At 45.9% G+C, this 19114-nt stretch overlaps 2 protein-coding genes across 3 annotated transcripts; both read left to right on the forward strand.

Moving 5' to 3' along the window:
• The first annotated feature begins 170 nt into the window (after positions 1-170).
• On the forward strand, positions 171-2996 carry LOC122371936 (keratin-associated protein 21-1-like). Its single transcript, XM_043348735.1, has 3 exons — positions 171-219; positions 549-988; positions 2985-2996. The coding sequence occupies exons 1-3, from the start codon at positions 171-173 to the stop codon at positions 2994-2996; spliced, it is 501 nt and encodes a 166-aa protein (XP_043204670.1).
• An 860-nt stretch (positions 2997-3856) lies between these two features.
• LOC122371935 (glycine-rich protein DOT1-like) lies at positions 3857-17483 on the forward strand. 2 transcript variants are annotated; one of them, XM_043348734.1, is made up of 3 exons: positions 3857-3869; positions 16386-16412; positions 16703-17483. In XM_043348734.1, the coding sequence occupies exons 2-3, from the start codon at positions 16396-16398 to the stop codon at positions 17190-17192; spliced, it is 507 nt and encodes a 168-aa protein (XP_043204669.1). In that variant the 5' UTR covers positions 3857-3869; positions 16386-16395; the 3' UTR covers positions 17193-17483. The 2 variants fall into 2 exon arrangements, with proteins under 2 accessions (XP_043204669.1, XP_043204668.1); XM_043348733.1 differs by lacking the exon at positions 3857-3869 and adding an exon at positions 15820-16011 and having other exon boundaries at positions 16369-16412.
• Positions 17484-19114: the final 1631 nt, after the last annotated feature.

Here is a 19114-nt window from a genome sequence, read left to right on the forward strand (position 1 = left end):
CAAAAGAAAGATAAGCCAATATTTATCAAAAGAGCAGTGTTAATTAAAAATCTTGCCACGATATAAATATTATAGCGGGCCTAGCAAAGAGCACCAATTAACTCTGTGCTGTTATTGCAGATCACGTTGAGCGTGTGTGCTCTGCTCGCGGTACTCCATCCAACGTAAGTATGCTGGACAGGCTGGACACCGTTAATGTGACCAAAAAAGACGACCAAAGTCAGTGACAGGTGCCTTTGTACAGGCTATTCGAGGAAATATAGCCGCACATAGAGATATTCCTTGTAAAAAGTTCTGCTGTAACAACGTTATATCATTAGCAACCACATAGATTTTGCAATTGATTTGAACTTAAAAGATTAACTCAAGCTTGAAAAATTGTTTTCGTGTTTCATGACACTCAATGGCACAAATTGAAACAAACTCTGCCATTGCAGGTTGGCGACGTTGGCGGCGGCGGCGGCGGCGGCCATAAGGGCAAGGGCGGAGGCGGCGGCGGAGAAGCTACTACAAAGTGATTGGCTCCTTCGGCGGCTACGACCACGGAGGCTACGGCCATGGTGGCTACGCCCCGATTCACGGCGGCTACGCCCCGATTCACGGCGGCTACGCCCCGAGCCACGCCGCCGGCTACGGCCTGGGCCACGGCGTCGGCTACGCCCCGAGCCACGGCGTCGGCTACGCCCCGAGCCATGGCGCCGGCTACGGCCTGGGCCACGTCACCTACGCCCCGACCCACGGCGTAGGCTACGGGCTGGGCCACGGCGCCGGGTACGGCTACGGCGGCTACGGCGGCCAGAAGGGCTACGGCGTTCAGAAGGGCTACCACACGGTCATCATTGAAGAGATCAAGGGCGGCCAGGGAGGAGGCAAGGGAGGCCACAAGGGAGGAAAGGGAGGAAAGGGTGGCGGATTCGGTGAGGGTCACGAGTTCATCGGCGTGCTCCGGCACAAGGTGGTTCATCACCACAGCTACGGAGCTCCCATTGTAGCCGGATATGGACACAGTGGATATGGCGCTGAATATGGCACTGGTGGATTTCCCGTTGGACATGGTGGATTTGCCCCTGGATATGGTGGACATGTTGTGAGCCAGCCGATTGTGTATGGAGGCGACAGTTACGGTGTTTATTAGCCTCATAATTGGCAATCGGTGCGTTTGCTGATTGAGTCGCATTGTTGCCGTTAATTGTTGGTGCTCATTGCTCATCACACTGTTAATGTTTATTTTGTCGTTATGTTGTTGTTAAAGTGTCAGTGCGTCTCTGGAGTTTCAATGACAATACATGCCGTGAAATGAATCACGCTACGACCTTTATACCTAATGCAGGGTGATTATAAGCCGTTTTTACGACGGGCTATCTGGCGAATGCACCTAATTTGACCAAATCTGCACCAGATCTCTTCTATCGCAAATATCTTCATATCATGCATTTATTTCGCTGTTTTAATTGATAATAATGTCTGATAATTTGACAAAGCAGGTATAAAAGCAATTAGTGCAACCCTAGCTGATAGTTACTAAGAAATACAGCGAACCTTATCTGGCCAAATATGCACCTAATTTGACCAAATTTGCACCTAATGTGCACCAAATGTGTACCAGATGGCCGTCGTGAAAACGGCTATCGTCACAAATCAAGCAGGCGATGATGTCAAAAAATCAACTTAGATTCTTGCATTACGGGTTCTTGTATGTAATGCATAGGCAATACCACAAAAATGGCACGTAAATACGACGAAAAAGGCAAATTTTGTGTTGTCTTCTCGATTTTCATCCCAAAATGAGCTAAGTGCAAGCATATTCAATGACTGTGCTAAGGATTGCCATCCCTTGCTGGTTTATGCATAAATGTAATTGTTTTCGACTTCCATGGGTTATTTCTTGATAAATTGGAGAGCAGGATCTATCATCATGATCCCTTTGGATCCATGACATGGTATATTCAACTTTAACATGATGCTACGGCTTTCATCATTGTTTTATATTCGTGTATATCAATTTGACACATTCCCTGAAAATTTCACGACGATGACCCAAATGACCTTTGACCTGTGACCTCTTCTCGAGACCATAGCAATGCGACGTGTGTCAGTGGGCAGCGCGCACTGTCGGCATGTGTTTCCGTACTTTTTGTGATTTGAAACATGCGTACCAGTGAAATGAGAGGCATTTGTTCCATGGATTGTAACTGCTGTCAAGGTCACCCGAGCTGTGATTGATTGACCTTAGACCTCAGTGGCCTTTTTAAGTTTCGCTACTTTTCAGGTGCAAGAAGACACCATTTGTTTGTGAAACGTGCTTTCATGCTTTTAAAATGTCATAACAATGTCGTAAAAGATGACTTTCTCTTTCATTTCTCTCTCTCTCTCTCTCTCTCTCTCTCTCTCTCTCTCTCTCTCTCTCTCTCTCTCTCTCTCTCTCTCTCTCTCTCTCTCTCTCTCTCTCTCTCTCTCTCTCTCTCTCTCTCTCTCTCTTTCATTTCTCTCCCTCCCCCCCCTCTCTCTCTCTCTCTCTCTCTCTCTCTCTCTCTCTCTCTCTCTTCTTTCTTGGTAGTTGGTATAACTATGCAATTGTTTTCCGCCTTGTTCCGCGGCGGGTGAGGGAGGTGTAGACGAGGAGGTGTAGACGGAGGGAGGTGTAGAGGTGTAAGACCGGCACCCCAATGCGGTCTTACATAAGTTTTTGCCTTCTGAAGGCTAAATCGTTTATCTTATGTCAAATATGAGGGCTTATTTCAGAAATAAAACGTTAGAAGAGTTATCCAACGCGCTTTTCCGCGGTACTGAAGCTCTATTCGTTCCTGATTTATGCACCGATTTATGTATTGAAAATGTTGAAATAGGCAGAATTCGACCTTTGATGACCTCTGGTGACCTGGCCTTTGACCTTTGACATGACCTGAAAAAACGTCCAAAGTGCTCCTTTCATGATTTTGACGCTCCTTCGAATGCCGCCTACTCCTTGTCGATACGTGGCCCAGGAGCCGAGTTAGACGGGGGTGTTCAAACACCCCCCGGCCACCACGACCCACGACCCGGCAAGGCTGGCGCCGAGCCATGGTCCGGCGTGAGTTACAGCACCGATGAAAAATAGTCGCAAGCAAGCTTATTCTCCTCAAGATTGGCACACCCTATATGTGTGTCTATGATCCATTTAACATAGCATAGCACAATAGGCAATGACATTTAATTACGACATGCAGAGAGCAAAATTGTCATTCGCCGATTGTCCAATTTCGTGCAAAATATGATGTTTAATTCATGATGTATTCAAATAAGGTAAAACACAACAATAACAACATCGGCAGTGAACAGATATCTACTCCGCAAACAATAATACCTACACAAAAAAACCAACAGTTCACTACTTGTCAATCGTTGGGCTTGTTAGTAAGCACCGTAACTGTCGCCTCCATACACAATCGGCTGGCTCACAACATGTCCACCATAACCAGGGGCAAATCCACCATGTCCAACGGGGAATCCACCAGTGCCATATCCAGCGCCATATCCACCGTGACCATATCCGGCTACGATGGGAGCTCCGTAGCTGTGGTAATGATGCACCTTGGGCCGGAGCAGACCAACAAACTCGTAACCCTCACCGAAGCCGCCGCCCTTGCCTCCCTTTCCTCCCTTGTGGCCTCCCTTGCCACCTCCCTGACCGCCCTTGATCTCTTCAATGATGACCGTGTGGTAGCCCTTCTGCACGCCGTAGCCCTTCTGGCCGCCGTAGCCGCCGTGGCCCAGGCCGTAACCGCCATGGCCGTACCCGCCGTAACCGTAGCCCTTGGCGTAGCCTCCTCCGCCGTGGCCGTAGGTACCGTACGAGCTGATGACCCTGTAGCGACTCTTCTGGCCGCCGCCACCCCTCTTGCCACCGCCGCCGCCTCCGAAGGTGCCCACACTGAAAGGGATGATCGAGATTACTGATGTGAACAATGAACATGCATCGTGATGCGTCTTTTTCTCTCTTACCGGGATATTTTTACTAGCACGCCTATTGACATGCAGACTGTGGGACAACAAACTTGTAAGCCCAAAGAATGCTAAAATTATAATCATATCGGTGGGAATAGATGCATGCACACTGCCCGAATCACTACAGTTAAATTTTGTTCTCACTTCTCCATAAACAACGACGCTCCCCCCTCCCGAAATACTATGCTGACAGATCTACATGTTCGCTTAGTTTCGGGCTTTTCTGCAAAAACACGACGCATTTTTTACTTACGTTGGGTGGAGACAAGCCACGATAACGCAAAGGACCACGGCAATCTGAAACAAATGGGGCGAAAAAAAGATTAGACACGCAGTTGTATACCAATGCAATGAATGCATGCACGCATAAAGTGTTTTCTCTCTTGCACGTATATTCATTCATATTCATCCTTCCGATCAATCCAATTTGCGTGGCCCGAGCCTTCAAATATGTGCGCATAACTCAAAGCACGCACAGGTTTAGGGTAAATTTCGTTGTTGCTCGGTCGTGCGTCAGCTAAGAAGCAGTTCACGGCGCTTATTTTCTGTCGCGTGGGTAGGATGCCACGTCATTGGCAAGGTAATGTCCACATGCCATGCCCGAATAAATTCATTAGATGTACTTGAATGCATTTGACATCGTAATTTTCTCGAGAAGAAAATCCGAACATAAATGGACGCTTCCGTGCGTCACTTTGGGTGCGTCAAGCTCTCGAGCTGGCACCATAAGACGGCCAGTGCAGTTAACTATATGCCCATTGAATACGGTCGCATCCTGCGACAAGGCGTTCAGTGCCGATTTCCAACATTTCAATGCCGATTTCCAACATTTCGACAATGCCGAAATGTTGTTCGCACTGTTAGTTTAGCCAGCTCGCTTTAGGGCTCACAAAATCACACCACCCAACTCCGTGGGGCACACTCGCGCAGACTACACACTCCTGAAAAGCACACTTTCCACCACAGAGTTCGACTCGACTCTTCGCACCTTCATTGTGTCTCTTGCTGAACGGAATGCGGTGGCGCCAGACCTGTCGTTCCTCTTTTATACAGAGGTGCAGTGAAACGTGTTAGATCTGAGATACAAGTTAGGACCACCGGTTCATCGCGACACTCGGCAGAGCCGGTCCGATCATCCAGCCTTGCCGTAATGTCACGCGGCTTCCTCAACAGGTACACAGAGGAGGAACTGGCAGGGGTACCGGTTGTTGTTGAGATGGGAAGTGACCTTGACCTGCTAGCGACTGAGACGACAGTGGAGCCAATGAGACATATGACCCAATCACTTTTAAAAGGAATAAATGGCTCACTGGTTCGCTACGTGAAAATATGTAGGGGAAGGTGGGGTAAGACGGACCAGCGGGGCAAGACGGACCACCAGCCCTCCCGGCTGAACCGCTGCTGGTATCTACTGCTTTATGCACTCACTATGTTTGTTTTCCTTCGTAACAATGGCCACCTTGAGCTCATGCTGCTAGGATGCATAGCTTTTGAGTTATTGAGAAAAATGTTTTTCGTCAAACCGATCTAATATAAGAGGTCTACGGGTGATTCAATTACGGCGCCTTTATTGCATGATTAGTTTCTATTTTGCACGTAACTGTGAAGAACAAAGTTATAAACTTAGTTATAGTCACACTTTAGGAAAGGCAAGGTTTTGCAATGTTGGGCTATTTTACATATACGTCATGATAATGACAGAATTTAGATTTGGGGCAAGACGGACCACTGTGGTCCATCTTACCCTGTGGTGGTCCATTGTACTGTGCATATGGAAAGTTCTTTTCCAAAACATTGACACAAGTTTAAGTAAGCTAATTTTTCAGGAAGGAGTCTTTGTTGCATGTGAGCCATGCATGCAAGTGCTCAGTTAGCATGCATTCATGCCAAACGACAATCAACACACATGTTCCCAGCTTTTAGCTGCACTTCCATCACACATGAGTAAAGAATAAAGGCTCATTTTGTTATTTTACCATTCTGGTTACTTTTTCTTACAAGAGTACAGAGCAGAAGTGTAACACACATGAACGGATAGCAGGCACTGCTGGGTGGTCCGTCTTACCCCAAGTTTTTTCTTGTCGGAGTTTTTGACATGTCCCTCTTTAAGAGCATCCACCACCTAGATGTCTTTAATTTGAAATTTAGTCTTTACACATATCAACAGAGAAAGGATTGAGCATTCCGAAGACTATAAATAATATGAATTACGAGAGCAGTGTAGCAAGATATGCGGCCTCAAACCTTAGCTGGTCCGTCTTACCCCACCTTCCCCTATACATTTTCATTGTTAAGTATTTTCCCTGGACATTATATGCATATGGAATCGGTCATAGAATTCGAATCGGATGATTCGGCATTAGGCATCAGTAGGCAATAGGCATATATCCTTATCCCTAAACCAGTTACGAGACAGATCATCAACAGATAAATCTTATCAGGAAACAGCGCTCAGAGGGAAACTACAACAGTGAGCCTACAACAGCGAGCTGAGAAACATCAATGCTTTTCTTCGACCTGACCTCAGTTACCTGTGACGTCATTATTAGTGACACACTGAAGCATTTCTTCGAACTAACTGCAAAACACCGTTCGGAACGTGCAAAACAATCCGGTAGTTTCGGAGATCAGAAAAAACGACCAATTCAAAGGACTTTCCCCAGCTATGTAAACTATGAAGAGAAATGGCTTAATAGCGTTGTGATGCGTCGTGTAATCTAATTCATATCTTCATAAGAAGATTGGTAAGTGTCACAAAAATCCCACGCTAATAACTGTTGACACTACAACAAATAAGTTCTCGGGCAACATTCCGACCTGCCATTCCCGGTACTTGTTTCTCCATTAGTCCGGTGTCCCGACGGACAGGTTTCTCGTCAGCTGTGAGTGTCTCACTTCTCACTCACTCAGTCTGCCAGTTTGACCGGATTTGGACCTGTTGTATACGGCCTTGGAAGGGCACCGATGGAGCTGGAGGACGAGGAACAGGATAGATACGCCGTATACGGGGAAGGCAATACGGCCAGCTGATGAAAGGCGCTGCAATAGATCCTGTTTCCACAGTCTACTAGCCTTGGCGATATTCTGGTCAGAGAGCAAGCTGTTTATGGTGTCATGTGTGGCTTGCGAGAATCAATCCATCGTTTAGGTAGGTACCGTTAACGTTTTTGTACTAGTATCTAGTGGAAGTTCATTGGACATGAGGCTCACCGAACATAACATGCGTCATGCTCATGAGATTAGTGCTCAGTATACAGTGACTCTAACTTGGTCACGGTTCATATAAAAAAATGCTTTCGTTTAGACATCTTTGATTTTACTTGTCAGCATTTTGGCTTGTTCACAATTTAGACTCTGGTCGCCAGCTTACAAGTAAAATCACGCTCATTTTTTCTTTACGCACTGCTTGGTAGGGTAGTGTGGGGTAATTTGAACATATTTTTACGTCTTCTCCGTTGTACCAAATTCCAGCTCAACCCTGGATGAAGAAAAACTGTTTCAGTAGCGCATGTGTCACTTGCTTTCATCATGCAAGCCTCATTTTTGGACGAGCCGAGCATACCTTGAATAGCATAGCATCACTTCTCCACCAAGTCACGGTGTGTTCAAATTGCCCCACCGTGGGGTAATTTGAACATTCTGTCTTTACCTGCCATAAAAAAGATAGTCTCGCCAGCACCGATGTTGTTTGACCCATAAACAAATAGGCAGAGCAATTCTAAAAATACACTGAAAACTTTTTTTTACTCTCCCCTGGAGAGTAAATCCGCTGGGAGGGAGTACGAGGCACGCAGACGTTTTTTACCACGTACCGTGGGGTAAACTCTTCTAATTTATTCTCTTCCAGAGGATAAATCCGTTATTTTACTCTTGACTTAAGGGTAACACTTTGGTATTACCCACCACCACGGAGTAAATATATTCCTTCCCGGGGAGTTTACCCCCAGGAAAGAGTAAGGTGTCCACAGACGTTTTTTACCACTCTCCAGAGGGTAAAAACTTTGTATTTACTCCTTCCCAGGTGGTAAATCCGTTGTTTTACTCTTGGCTGAAGGGTAGCACTTTGATTTTACCCACCACCATGGAGTAAATATACTCATTCCTGGGGAGTTTACCCTCCAGGAAAGAGTAAGACGTCCACAGACGTTTTTTACCACTCTCGAGAGGGTAAAAACTTTGTATTTACTCCTTCCCAGGTGGTAACTTCTTCAATTTACTCTCGTCCCGAGAATAACACGTCCCCCTAAAATATCGTCAGTAGGGTAAAATAATTGTACTCCTTGGGTGTTTACGCCGACGAGAATAGTAAAAAATCCAACTGACCCTTCACATCGGAGTAAATTTTACACTCTTGCAAGGAGTCATTGCAAGGGTAATGGTTTACCCTACCATACAGAGTAAACTCGTATCGTGTTCTCCGTGGAGGCACCTTACTTGACATGAAAATTTAAAAATTAGGCGGAAAAGTGGATTTGTATCCCCACTAATTTTTTAAATTATCAATGAAAAATATAAGGTGAGCGCAACATTACACATCAATGACACGGATACCAGACACTAACACCTATTCTCTACGCAGTCCTATAATACAACCAACCAACATTCACTGTCTTCATAAGTATGCTCTGTATTGTCGAAACAACAACGCAAGTACACTGCAACACTAATGTGATACATCACAGCCGATCACTTGAAAGGTGAGACAACTCAGCCTAGCTCAGGCTAGCTCGAAACACTATAAAACTTTAAACGTCAAAAGTACGGTATGCGTCACAACGGTCTCGTCGGATAGCTTGACACACAGACGTTTTTTACCACCCTCCAGATGGTAAATTTTACTCTTTCATGGAGAGTAAACCCGTCAGGGAGGGGTAACGTGACACACAGACGTTTTTTACCATCTTCTGTATGGTAAGCTCTTCTGATTTACTCTCGTCTAGAGGGCAACATTTTCGAAGTTACACGCTGTGGAAGGGTAACTTTTTAACGTGACCCTCCTCTGAAGAGTAGCATGCCATCTACTCTGTGATTTACCACCTTACAGAGAGCATATTCTTCTGGCTTACCCTTAGTGACATGGTAATGTTTACGCTTTCCTTTAGTGTAAACCCCCCAGAGGATGGCAACGGACCCACAGACGCTCTTCAGAAGCTTCGCGAAGCTTCTGTTAACCGGAGCTCATCAACTAAAAAACATGCTTCAAGAGCAACAATACATATTTGGCATTCCGTACAAACAATACGAGGGGTTCACTGCAGCCATGAACATTGTGAGACTCCACTTATTCATACGCGTTCAGCGATGCACACGCGGTAAACAAACATCACGATACAACTTGAATGCAACTTGAATACGAATATACTCAAAATGAATGCTTGAATAGCTCCCTCAAATTGGATAAGGCACAGCCCACAACATTTGAAGTGAACGGCAGCGTTCCTGGGTGGTCGCCCGTCTACGTGGGATAATAAAACTGCATCACTATCTTTTTCTAAGCCACCAACAAAATGCATCACAACAAAGTTTGTACCTACTTACAACACTCTGCCACGTGGCCGTGCGCGGGATCTGTAAGACAGATCAAACTAGCACCACTCAACAGCACGTAATGCTCCATCACATCGGTACTTACAATAAAATGTCCGCAGAGGCTCTATAGGCGATGAACAGCACACAAGCACAATCACCAACGGCCACCTCGCGCCACACCGACACTGCGCACACCCTCTCTCGGAGACTAACGGCGGAAAACTGACAGATGCGCGCGGCCTTCAACCTTCAAACGGCCGATCTCGTTTTTGATTGGCTGATTGATACTCTTTCAAATATTATATTCACGAGGGTAAACAAGATCCACGCATGGAACGACCACCTGCACACGAGTCACAATACCTAGGAGGAAAGAGTTTTCGTCCTGTTCAGGATTGCGAGAGTAATATTGATATTTACATGGTAATAATACTCTTTGCTGGCGAATAACTTCAATTTACCCACGTACCGTTAACATGCACATAATGGTAGCAGCGAGGTACCCTTTAGATATACTCTTGTCTTGCGGGTTCGGTAAAAATGAATCCTCCAGGAGGTGGTAAAAAAGTTTTGAGTGTACCATCATTTGAAAACTCAACACAACAACAAAAATAAGAGTTGCAGAGTATCAATATCTGCACGCTGCACACCGGTCAGTTGACAGAATTCGCCTCTCTTCAATTAACAGAACGTCTATCATCTCCGTTCGATAAAAACTCTACCAAACCTTACTTCATCTGTTATAGTGGTGCCAATCGGAACCTGGACATTCGGAGTTCCGATTCTTTATAATGTCCAATTCAGAATTGATTGCACAAAGGTATAGAAGTCTGGACAACGTTGGACGATGGCCTGCCACACTTAAGCATTTTTATCAAGTAATCGTGCGTAGCATTGATTGGCGAATGGAAAGCTTGTTAAGCTCTCAATATAATGAACACTTTTCGGCCGGTAAAATTACATGATAAGCAATATGAATGACGGTTTTGAGTGTTGATAGCTGCATGATTTTCGGACATATTTGGACAAATAGTTGACTTTAACATTTTTGGACGGAAAATCAACGAAAATGCCAGACATTAGACGGATATTAGACGTAAATTTTCTAAAACTGGCATCACTTATCTGCTACTGCTTTGGGTAAAAAAATATTGGCAAAGAAAAACTGGGAGCGTTGTTTTTTCGGAGCTATCCCTGTCTTCATTGAAATTCTCACACAATGTTCAAATTACCCCACGCTAAAAGTTATTTTGCAATTTTTAAAAACAGGGTTCAAAAGCAAATTTCTTGGATTGAAGGCACTGATTAGGTCATTGTACAACAAAAGCCGTTGCGTATTAGGCGCTAGCAATGCAAGATTTTGCGCTGCAATGAAGTTGCAATGACGTGTTGTTAGGCGTTTATCCTTGCGAAATTGATTTTTTACACTGTGCGTCAACATCTTCATTCCCTGAAACTTTAAACCCCGTTCATATGATAGCCCTTTTAGTTACGATAATTTCTCTCATTGGTCTTATTGTCATGCCACTTATGGATTTTCCGTAATTTTGTATTATTCACACTATGTTCAAATTGCCCCACATGTTCAAATTACCCCACCCTACCCTATATGCCTAAGATATCCTGAGGGTACCGAGCTTGTAATTCGAATCTTTCAGGCCAAGGCCAGGTCATATCGCGGAGGCGCGGAAGGAGAGAGACGACTGAGCGGGCCGAGACTTGTATTGCAACTGTAGTTCTGATTCTGATTCGCCAGTGCCTGTGCGTTATATGCAGGGTGGTTGCACAATGAAGGACCGGTCCGCCGACCCGCCGGGTCGGTGGACGGTGCCGACACGTGGGGAAAGTGACGGCTATTTCTATGTAACAAAGCTTGCACGTGTACTCTCTTTATCATGATATGGAAGAAGGGAATCGGTCCCACATTATCTTCCCTCCCCCAGGGAAGCGTAGGGAACCGAAGCGATCATAACAAAGAGAGGAAACGTTTAGCTGACGGAGAAAGAAATGTTCATATGAGCGTATCACAAAATGGTATGAACAGATAAGTAAGTTTCGTGACAATTACACCTACTACCGGGCGATCCCTCCGCACTCTTGGCGGGGACCGTCCCTGGGCATCTCCATGGCCCTCGGCATCTCTGGCCGAATATCAATACAATATAATTTCAGTGAATTGACCACGATTAACGTATTTGAATGTTCATACCGTTGAGAGCAGGCTCTTTTTACGTTTACTAGTGTCAAAATGACACGGCAAAGTGCAGGCAAAAATTAAATGCACTTGCAATTTCTCCGTAAATTTTGGGGTGAGCAACCACAATGAAGCACAACAAACGACAGAACACTGACGAAAACGGATAATGAAACAGTACGGTTTTTGAAACACATCGAAGTTAAAACAAATTTCACAGCACAATTTCACTGTCACTTTTTGACGAAAATACAGCAAAAGTTCATAATGGGTGAATTTTCTTGATTTCGGTGCCAAGTTGTCTTGAATTTAGCGTTGATATTTTTTTTTTCTTCTCTTCTCTCCTCCGATCTTGAGTCCTTCAGCGAGATGGTGTCCATCACTCGATGATGCTGAGGAGGACGGCGCGGGCTGATGAGCCGTGCGCTGTCGGCGGGCTCCGTAGTAGTCCAGGGTAGCTGATGACCTTGCCGCAGGGCAGATAGTCTTGCTGGGCAGAGCTACTCACTGGAGACGGTGCTGCTGGACGATGACGAGTCCAGGATGGTCAGCTCCCTAGTCGATGACGTGACGTAGGGGCGATACACCGTCACGGAGCACGGACTAACCAGTCTGCGATGTCAGTGCAGATGTAGAGGCTGGGGTCCGTGTTGAGGGGCACAAGTCCCCTCGACCGCCGCTGCCACCATTGTCGCGGAGGCGCGGAAGGAGAGAGACGACTGAGCGGGCCGAGACTTGTATTGCAACTGTAGTTCTGATTCTGATTCGCCAGTGCCTGTGCGTTATATGCAGGGTGGTTGCACAATGAAGGACCGGTCCGCCGACCCGCCGGGTCGGTGGACGGTGCCGACACGTGGGGAAAGTGACGGCTATTTCTATGTAACAAAGCTTGCACGTGTACTCTCTTTATCATGATATGGAAGAAGGGAATCGGTCCCACAGTCATCATAGGTCACAGAAATTTTATATCATGTATCGGTCACGTGACGCATGTTTTTGATCTAATTTATCCAAATGTTTCGGCAAAAAATGTTGTCTGTATAATTTGGGGTCATTTTCAACTGAATTTTCCTGAGGTAAGGTCACTTTCAGGTAAAAAAAAAAACAACAACAAATTTTGAAAATGAAATTTTTCAACAAAAAAGGTGCCTTTCAGAAGTAGTTTGAGCTCAAGAACACGATGATGCTATTTATATTGCCACATTTGAGGGAAGGTTGGTGGTCGTATAACTTTAGATGACGTCACAGTGACGTCACAATGTTTTGCCGTTTTCCAAAGTTTCTGATGTCGCTGAGCATGAAACATAGCGGTAAATGAAGTAAACAGCACCTGCTGTCATTCTGACATATCTAAGTACCTACCTACACTTTTATGAAACTAGATCCTGACCAGTTACCGGCCCTATATTATCGGTCTCATATGTCGGATATACCGTGAGGAAACTAAGAGACGCCAATCTACGATTGGGTTTCTAACGTCACTGTGACGCCATGTCAAATGGGATCGACACCAAATTTGAACACAATCTCCGCTAGCTATTCAGAAATATGTGTGCAAAGTTTCGTTTCTCTATCTCTTCGCGTTGCGACGATATCGTTGGAGAAGTAAATGGGGGGGGGGGGCAACTATATGCCCCTAGCTCTCCAGCGGCCGGCGGGTGCTGCGGGGTCCCAGCGGCCGCCGGGTTAGGCATGAGTCCTCTCAGCTAGGGAGAATTGATCCTGGATTAATTGAAACCTCTGGCGAATGCCATTTAATGAGCAGGGGTTCGGGAGGAGGTGCAATTGACTTTCCTTCGCCGCTGACTAAGAATCGTAGCAAGGCTAGCGGTGATGCTGGCAAAATGCCACTACTAAAATGTACATGAAGTGTTTCTAGAATTCTAACTTTAAGGTCACGTGACAGTTAAAGGCCGGGCAAAAAGTCAATTAAATGAGTTAAAAAAGTAAAGTCGTCACGTAAAAGCAAAAATAAAAGTCAAGAAAAGTCATACTTAAAAATATAATCAAAAAAAGTAACCGTACTCTCATAATTAAAATCAAAAATCTTAAAAAAGGCCAGATAGTCTCGGGGAGCTTTCGGCTTACGCCTTCTTCAACTTCTTTTGGAGTTGAAGAAAGCGTAAGCCGAAAGCTCCTCGAGATTATCTGGCCTTTTTTAAGATTTTTGATTTTAATTATGAGAGTACGGTTACTTTTTTATTATATTTTTAAGTATGTCTATGTCTCTCAAAACAGTGCTCACAACAATTCAGACTCAAGAAAAGTCAATTAAATTTGCTTGGAAGGTTTTGTAAACGCACTCATGGTATCGAGGTAATTTTGTGTCGAATGCTAAACAGTAATGGCGAATATATTCCGTGTCAAACATTGAGTGGGGGAAAGTGGCATAAGACGGGCATCCTAACTTTGGAGCCATTTTTCCGCCGGTTAGAAACAACATAGAGACAGGAAACTGGGCGAAACCTTTTTTTAGACATTTTATTTCCATTTGCCAGAAGATGAAACTTAGAGCTGATTCAGAGAGAGAGAGAGAGAGAGAGAGAGAGACCATTTATTCAATAACAAACAGATGAATATAACAAATAAAGTATGCAATTGGCGCAAAAGTGCTACGCACTTAAATCATGGCGCCGCTTGCTAAACGAGAAGTACTTAACGTATTTAGCAACAATAATAATGATGAAACACAATGGAACAAGAAGAACGGAATAAAAATATTTATGTTGCAAAACATGTCAAAGAGATCGTCGATCGACCGGACCGCCCAAGCCCGGTAACGCTCCACGACCCCGGCGGCACTGCAAGGCTGCCCCGCACCGCGCCCACTCGTCCGACCACGGTAGTGGTGAGGATTGAGGGTGAGGATCAACAAATAGGCTGTAGCTATTTTCGCAAAAACTTGCAAAAAACGTCTTACCCCACCCCGTGGGGTAAGACGGCCATATGGGTAGGGCAAGACGGCCAGCTACTTTTACCGACCAGTACTGAGTACAGCTGGTAATAAATCCCCGAGATTAGCTGCATTGATACAGTCGCTCGTTGGTCTTAAAGTGCTTCGGAAAATTAAAGGCAGTATACGAGATTCGTGCAGAAGGCGTATGCTCGTATATAGGCCCTAGTTCAGAAGCCTTGTAAAGCCGTCTTTCATACTCATTATTCGAGGATAAACTGTACCGAAGGAATATTGCTAAGATGCCTGTTACATAGTATCGAAATCGAAGATATTCTTACCAGAAATGCTTCTTTTCCTACAGCAACAAAAATGTTTTCATCAGTTACAGACAGATTGGATCCATACTTGCCCGTCTTACCCCAAACTCAATGTCAAAAGTTAAGCACGATTTGTTGCGGACAATTTGATGCAGATAAAGCAAAGCCGCGGTAAATGAACACTGGTGGCATATGAGTGTACCACAAGTGTTTGCGAGTTTTTAACTCTATAGCGCTGCACAAAAAAAAGCTTGCACAATACACTATGGATGTTTTCAGTGACATGAGTGCTTTTAAAGAAATCGAAATGCAAGATTATTGACTGTACACAACTTCACCAGGCTTCAATGGTGGTGTGTGGTGGGAAATGCAACTCTGGCCCTAATTTTTCTCGCTCGTGGCGCTATTGGTTCGGTCTGCAGAGGGTGTGCCCGTCTTACCTACCCTGACCGTCTTACCCCACTTTCCCCTACTTTGGAGTCAATGTCAGCTAAAAAGGTCACTGTTTCAAAAGTTATTGACATGTTTTACGATGCATGTTGTCAGGTTGGTTTGGGTTATAGAAATTGATGGAAGTATTGCATGTGCAGAAAGACCGGGAGTTGCGAGGAAAGTTAAGCTCTTACTGAAGCTCATGGACTTTCGATAACAGAGTGTTATCCACCAGAAAGGCTAACGAAACACACAACATTAAAACTGAAAACAGATACACACAGACCAGCATACACAATCTAACCCAAGCTTTCGCTGACAGACAGTACACTGACGGGTCTGTGTCGACCGTCTGCCAACGGCTCACAGTGCGGCCCCGGTCCGACGTTCTGCCAACGGCTCACAGTGCGGCCCCCGGCCCGACGTTCTGCCGTTCGCTCACAGTGTGGGCCCGGTCCGACGTTCTGAGCCGGTCCGTGATGATAGCGGGCGTAGCCGGCGGTGTGCAACGCTCTCCGGCCGGCCGAGCACGAGCGGCCACATTCACTGCCGGACGGGTATTGCCGAACACTGTTACCCGCCCGGTCAGTCGGTCCTTCGTATATATAAACCAAAGGTCGTCTGCAACTGGCGTCAATCCGAGCGGCAACATGAAGACGGTGAGAGCTCCGCACTGCAGCCGCTGCCGAACGGCACGCCTCCTATCTGCATAGAACTTTACTTTGAATGAGCTTACGTTTTAAATTCATCGTATCCATGAACCAGTGAACATATTCAACAGGTATTTTTCTCATAATTATGGTTGAGCAGATTAGCGAAAATTGATTTTGAGTCGCTTTTCAGCATATTTCGATAGATATTGAAGAGGATTGTGTTAACAATTCTCCAAAAGCTATGAAATGTCTTAGAGCGTAGAATAATCTAATGATAACCGCGCAGTTGTCTTCAGAAGTAAACCATTGCAACTATTCATGTATCGTCCGCCATTCATGACCCGAACGTTTTTGTCTTTTCAGATCACGCTGACCCTGTGCGTCCTTCTCATGGCTGTCCACTCCAGGTCAGTATTTACCTCGAAAGATCGGATATCGGAATAGACGGTCATCTTTCGATTGCGGTCGAGTTTTTTCACCCTGCTTCTAAACGAGTAGCTTCAAAAGCTTAAGTAACGATTATAGCTGCACCATGTTTATTTGGTGCACCTGCTTAGCGTATTTTCCTATTTCGCTTTGACAGGGGAAGACCATCTGTCATCTTATTTGTTTCACGTTTCAGATATTAATTATTGATACCGAATTGAGCTCATTAGCTGTATTCAACGATGACCTAACGGAAATTATCTTTTTGCAGTGTGGGCACCTTCGGAGGCGGCGGCGGCGGCAAGAAGGGCGGCGGCGGCCAGAAGAGTCGCTACAGGGTCATCAGCTCGTACGGCACCTACGGCCACGGCGGAGGAGGCTACGCCAAGGGCTACGGCTACGGCCAGGGCGGCGGCGGCGGCGGCTATGGCCAGAGTCATGGCGGCTACGGCGGCCAGAAGGGCTACGGCGTTCAGAAGGGCTACCACACGGTCATCATCGAAGAGATCGAAGGCGGACGCGGCGGTGGCAAGGGAGGCAAGGGAGGAAAGGGAGGCAAGGGCGGCGGCTTCGGTGAGGGTTACGAATTCATCGGTGTGCTGCGACCCAAGGCGCACTACGGCAGCCAGATCGGCGGCGGATACGGACACGGTGGTGGATTCAGCGGTGGATACGGCGGCGGACTCGGCCAGGGATTCCGTGGTGGATACGGCCGTGGATTCAGTGGTGGATACGGCCAGAGATTCGGTGGTGGATACTAGATCTACCACCGGCTCGTTTCCTTGTCGATTGGCAGCAAATCATAGCGGGAAGTTTTATTGTGCATACGATGGGTGCGTGCCACACTGCTATTAAGCACTGCCATCAGTACGGAAGTGTTTTACGTGTTCTTTGTTGTGTGTGAATCGCCTAGTCAACGCCGGTTCGTTTTGTTGTTGGATGAAGTTGTAACAGAGCATACTTGTTGATTGGTGTTATGCATGATCAACAAAAGTTTTGTTGAACTGCCGATGCGTGATGTTTTAACAATAAAACACAAAATATATCCCACATTTTTCCATCGTAGACGGATCGGCGGCTGCTAGAAAAAGAAAAGGAGAATAAAGAAGGGGGAGAGAGAGAGAGAGAGAGAGAGAGAGAGAGAGAGAGAGAGAGAGAGAGAGAGAGAGAGAGAGAGAGAGCAAATAAGAAAATTGAATAAGATTGCCGCCTATGAATAATTCTCGGACGATATAATTTTGTTTTTATATGCTTTTTTAGGTGCAACAGATTTATTTTCAAACATTGTTTATCTTGAAGATAATGTCTTCCATCATAAAACTAAGTCGACCGTATTGGAAATACGTGATACATAATAACGCAGAAATCACGACAAAATATCAGTTCATGGCTCCAAGAAGTGGCGCAGCAAAACGTTGAGTCTTCCCAATATGTAGAAATAGGGTCAATCTTTATGTAATATCGTAACTGGCTGCCCTAGCGCTCTAAAACCTTCTTCGTAAAAGAAGTAAGGAATTAGGGGCACTATCCTGCGCAGTTCTCTATAAACACGTACACACAAACCGTTGACTGTGACGCGTATAGCCTCGTTTGGCTGCATCAGTCAGGATTAAAACGGCTAGTGATTCCGGACGGCGGATTACGGTTATAATCGGCCACGTCCAGGCTGGAGACGTATAAAGTGGTAGGCCGTCCGCCCATGGTCAGTTGCAAACAGTGCAGCAGCGAACACGGTAAGAACTGTTGTGGGAGCGCTTGAGCGACGAGCGTGGATAACTATTGTTGCTGTGGATGATTAATTACTTCATTGCACGCCAACTCATTAATATTGCATTTTTGTACCTAGTAGGTACGTTTAGGCTCCGTGTCGGAATGGGTGCATACGTAGGTACAAGATAAATAGAACACTTTCGCAAATGTTAACCCGAGCTCTCTACCTTTCAGATGACGAGGCTATTCTCGGTTTGTCTTCTGCTCGTCTATAGCTTTGTGTAAGTATACATAGCAACTTATATCCGCGTATTGTAACAGTCGATCCGTATTGCTGAGATGTGCACATGCTTTTGAAGCCGTTTCGTGCGTTTGTAAAACGTCAATGCAGGAAACCCGTTGGTTATTTTTTTCAGGAAGTCACAAACTAGACGAAATTCACGATTTAACTACTGAAGTTAATATTGATGTTTTCCACCATACCAGACAAGGACCCGGCGACCTCACCTAAATGACTGGCACTATTTTTTTTTTTTTTAATACTCTCTCTCTCTCTCTCTCTCTCGCTCTGTAAGGTCCTTTTCATCCCTATCTGCCTGTATCTGCAATATGACACCGACCCAACAATAACCGCCCTGCTCTTCTCTCCAGACTGAGCCCCGCTCTCGCCCGGCCCAGCCAGCGACACCGGCACGGTGCCGTGGTCAGTGACGCCAACGGCGGCGGACTGGGGCCGGACGGAGCCGACCCGGCCCTGTTCGGAGCCACCGGGGGCTTCCGAGGCGGACAGGTGGGAGGGTTTGCTGCCGACATTGCTGCAGGACATGTGGAACAGATCGGTGACGGCTACGGAGGACTGCTCGGTGGTGTAGATGGAGATGTGGTCGGAATTCCGTCCTCGTTCTCCGGGAGGAGTTAAATTGAAACGGTGCAGCTGTGAGGGCTGAAGTGACTGGACAGTTGTGCTCTGTAT

Source organism: Amphibalanus amphitrite, unplaced genomic scaffold, assembly GCF_019059575.1.
Source record: "Amphibalanus amphitrite isolate SeventyFive unplaced genomic scaffold, NRLGWU_Aamphi_draft 001295F_arrow, whole genome shotgun sequence".
Taxonomy (NCBI): domain Eukaryota; kingdom Metazoa; phylum Arthropoda; class Thecostraca; order Balanomorpha; family Balanidae; genus Amphibalanus; species Amphibalanus amphitrite.

Excerpts from the sequence above, each read along its gene's own strand:
- LOC122371936 (XM_043348735.1), top strand. The coding sequence starts at position 171 with ATGCTGGACAGGCTGGACACCGTTAATGTGACCAAAAAAGACGACCAA. Across the intron at positions 220-548 it reads GACCAAAAAAGACGACCAAA|GCTACGGCCATGGTGGCTAC; the intron begins GTCAGTGACAGG and ends ACGACCACGGAG.
- LOC122371935 (XM_043348733.1), top strand. The coding sequence starts at position 15,832 with ATGATAGCGGGCGTAGCCGGCGGTGTGCAACGCTCTCCGGCCGGCCGA. Across the intron at positions 16,012-16,368 it reads CGAGCGGCAACATGAAGACG|ATCACGCTGACCCTGTGCGT; the intron begins GTGAGAGCTCCG and ends TTGTCTTTTCAG. Across the intron at positions 16,413-16,702 it reads CTCATGGCTGTCCACTCCAG|TGTGGGCACCTTCGGAGGCG; the intron begins GTCAGTATTTAC and ends ATCTTTTTGCAG.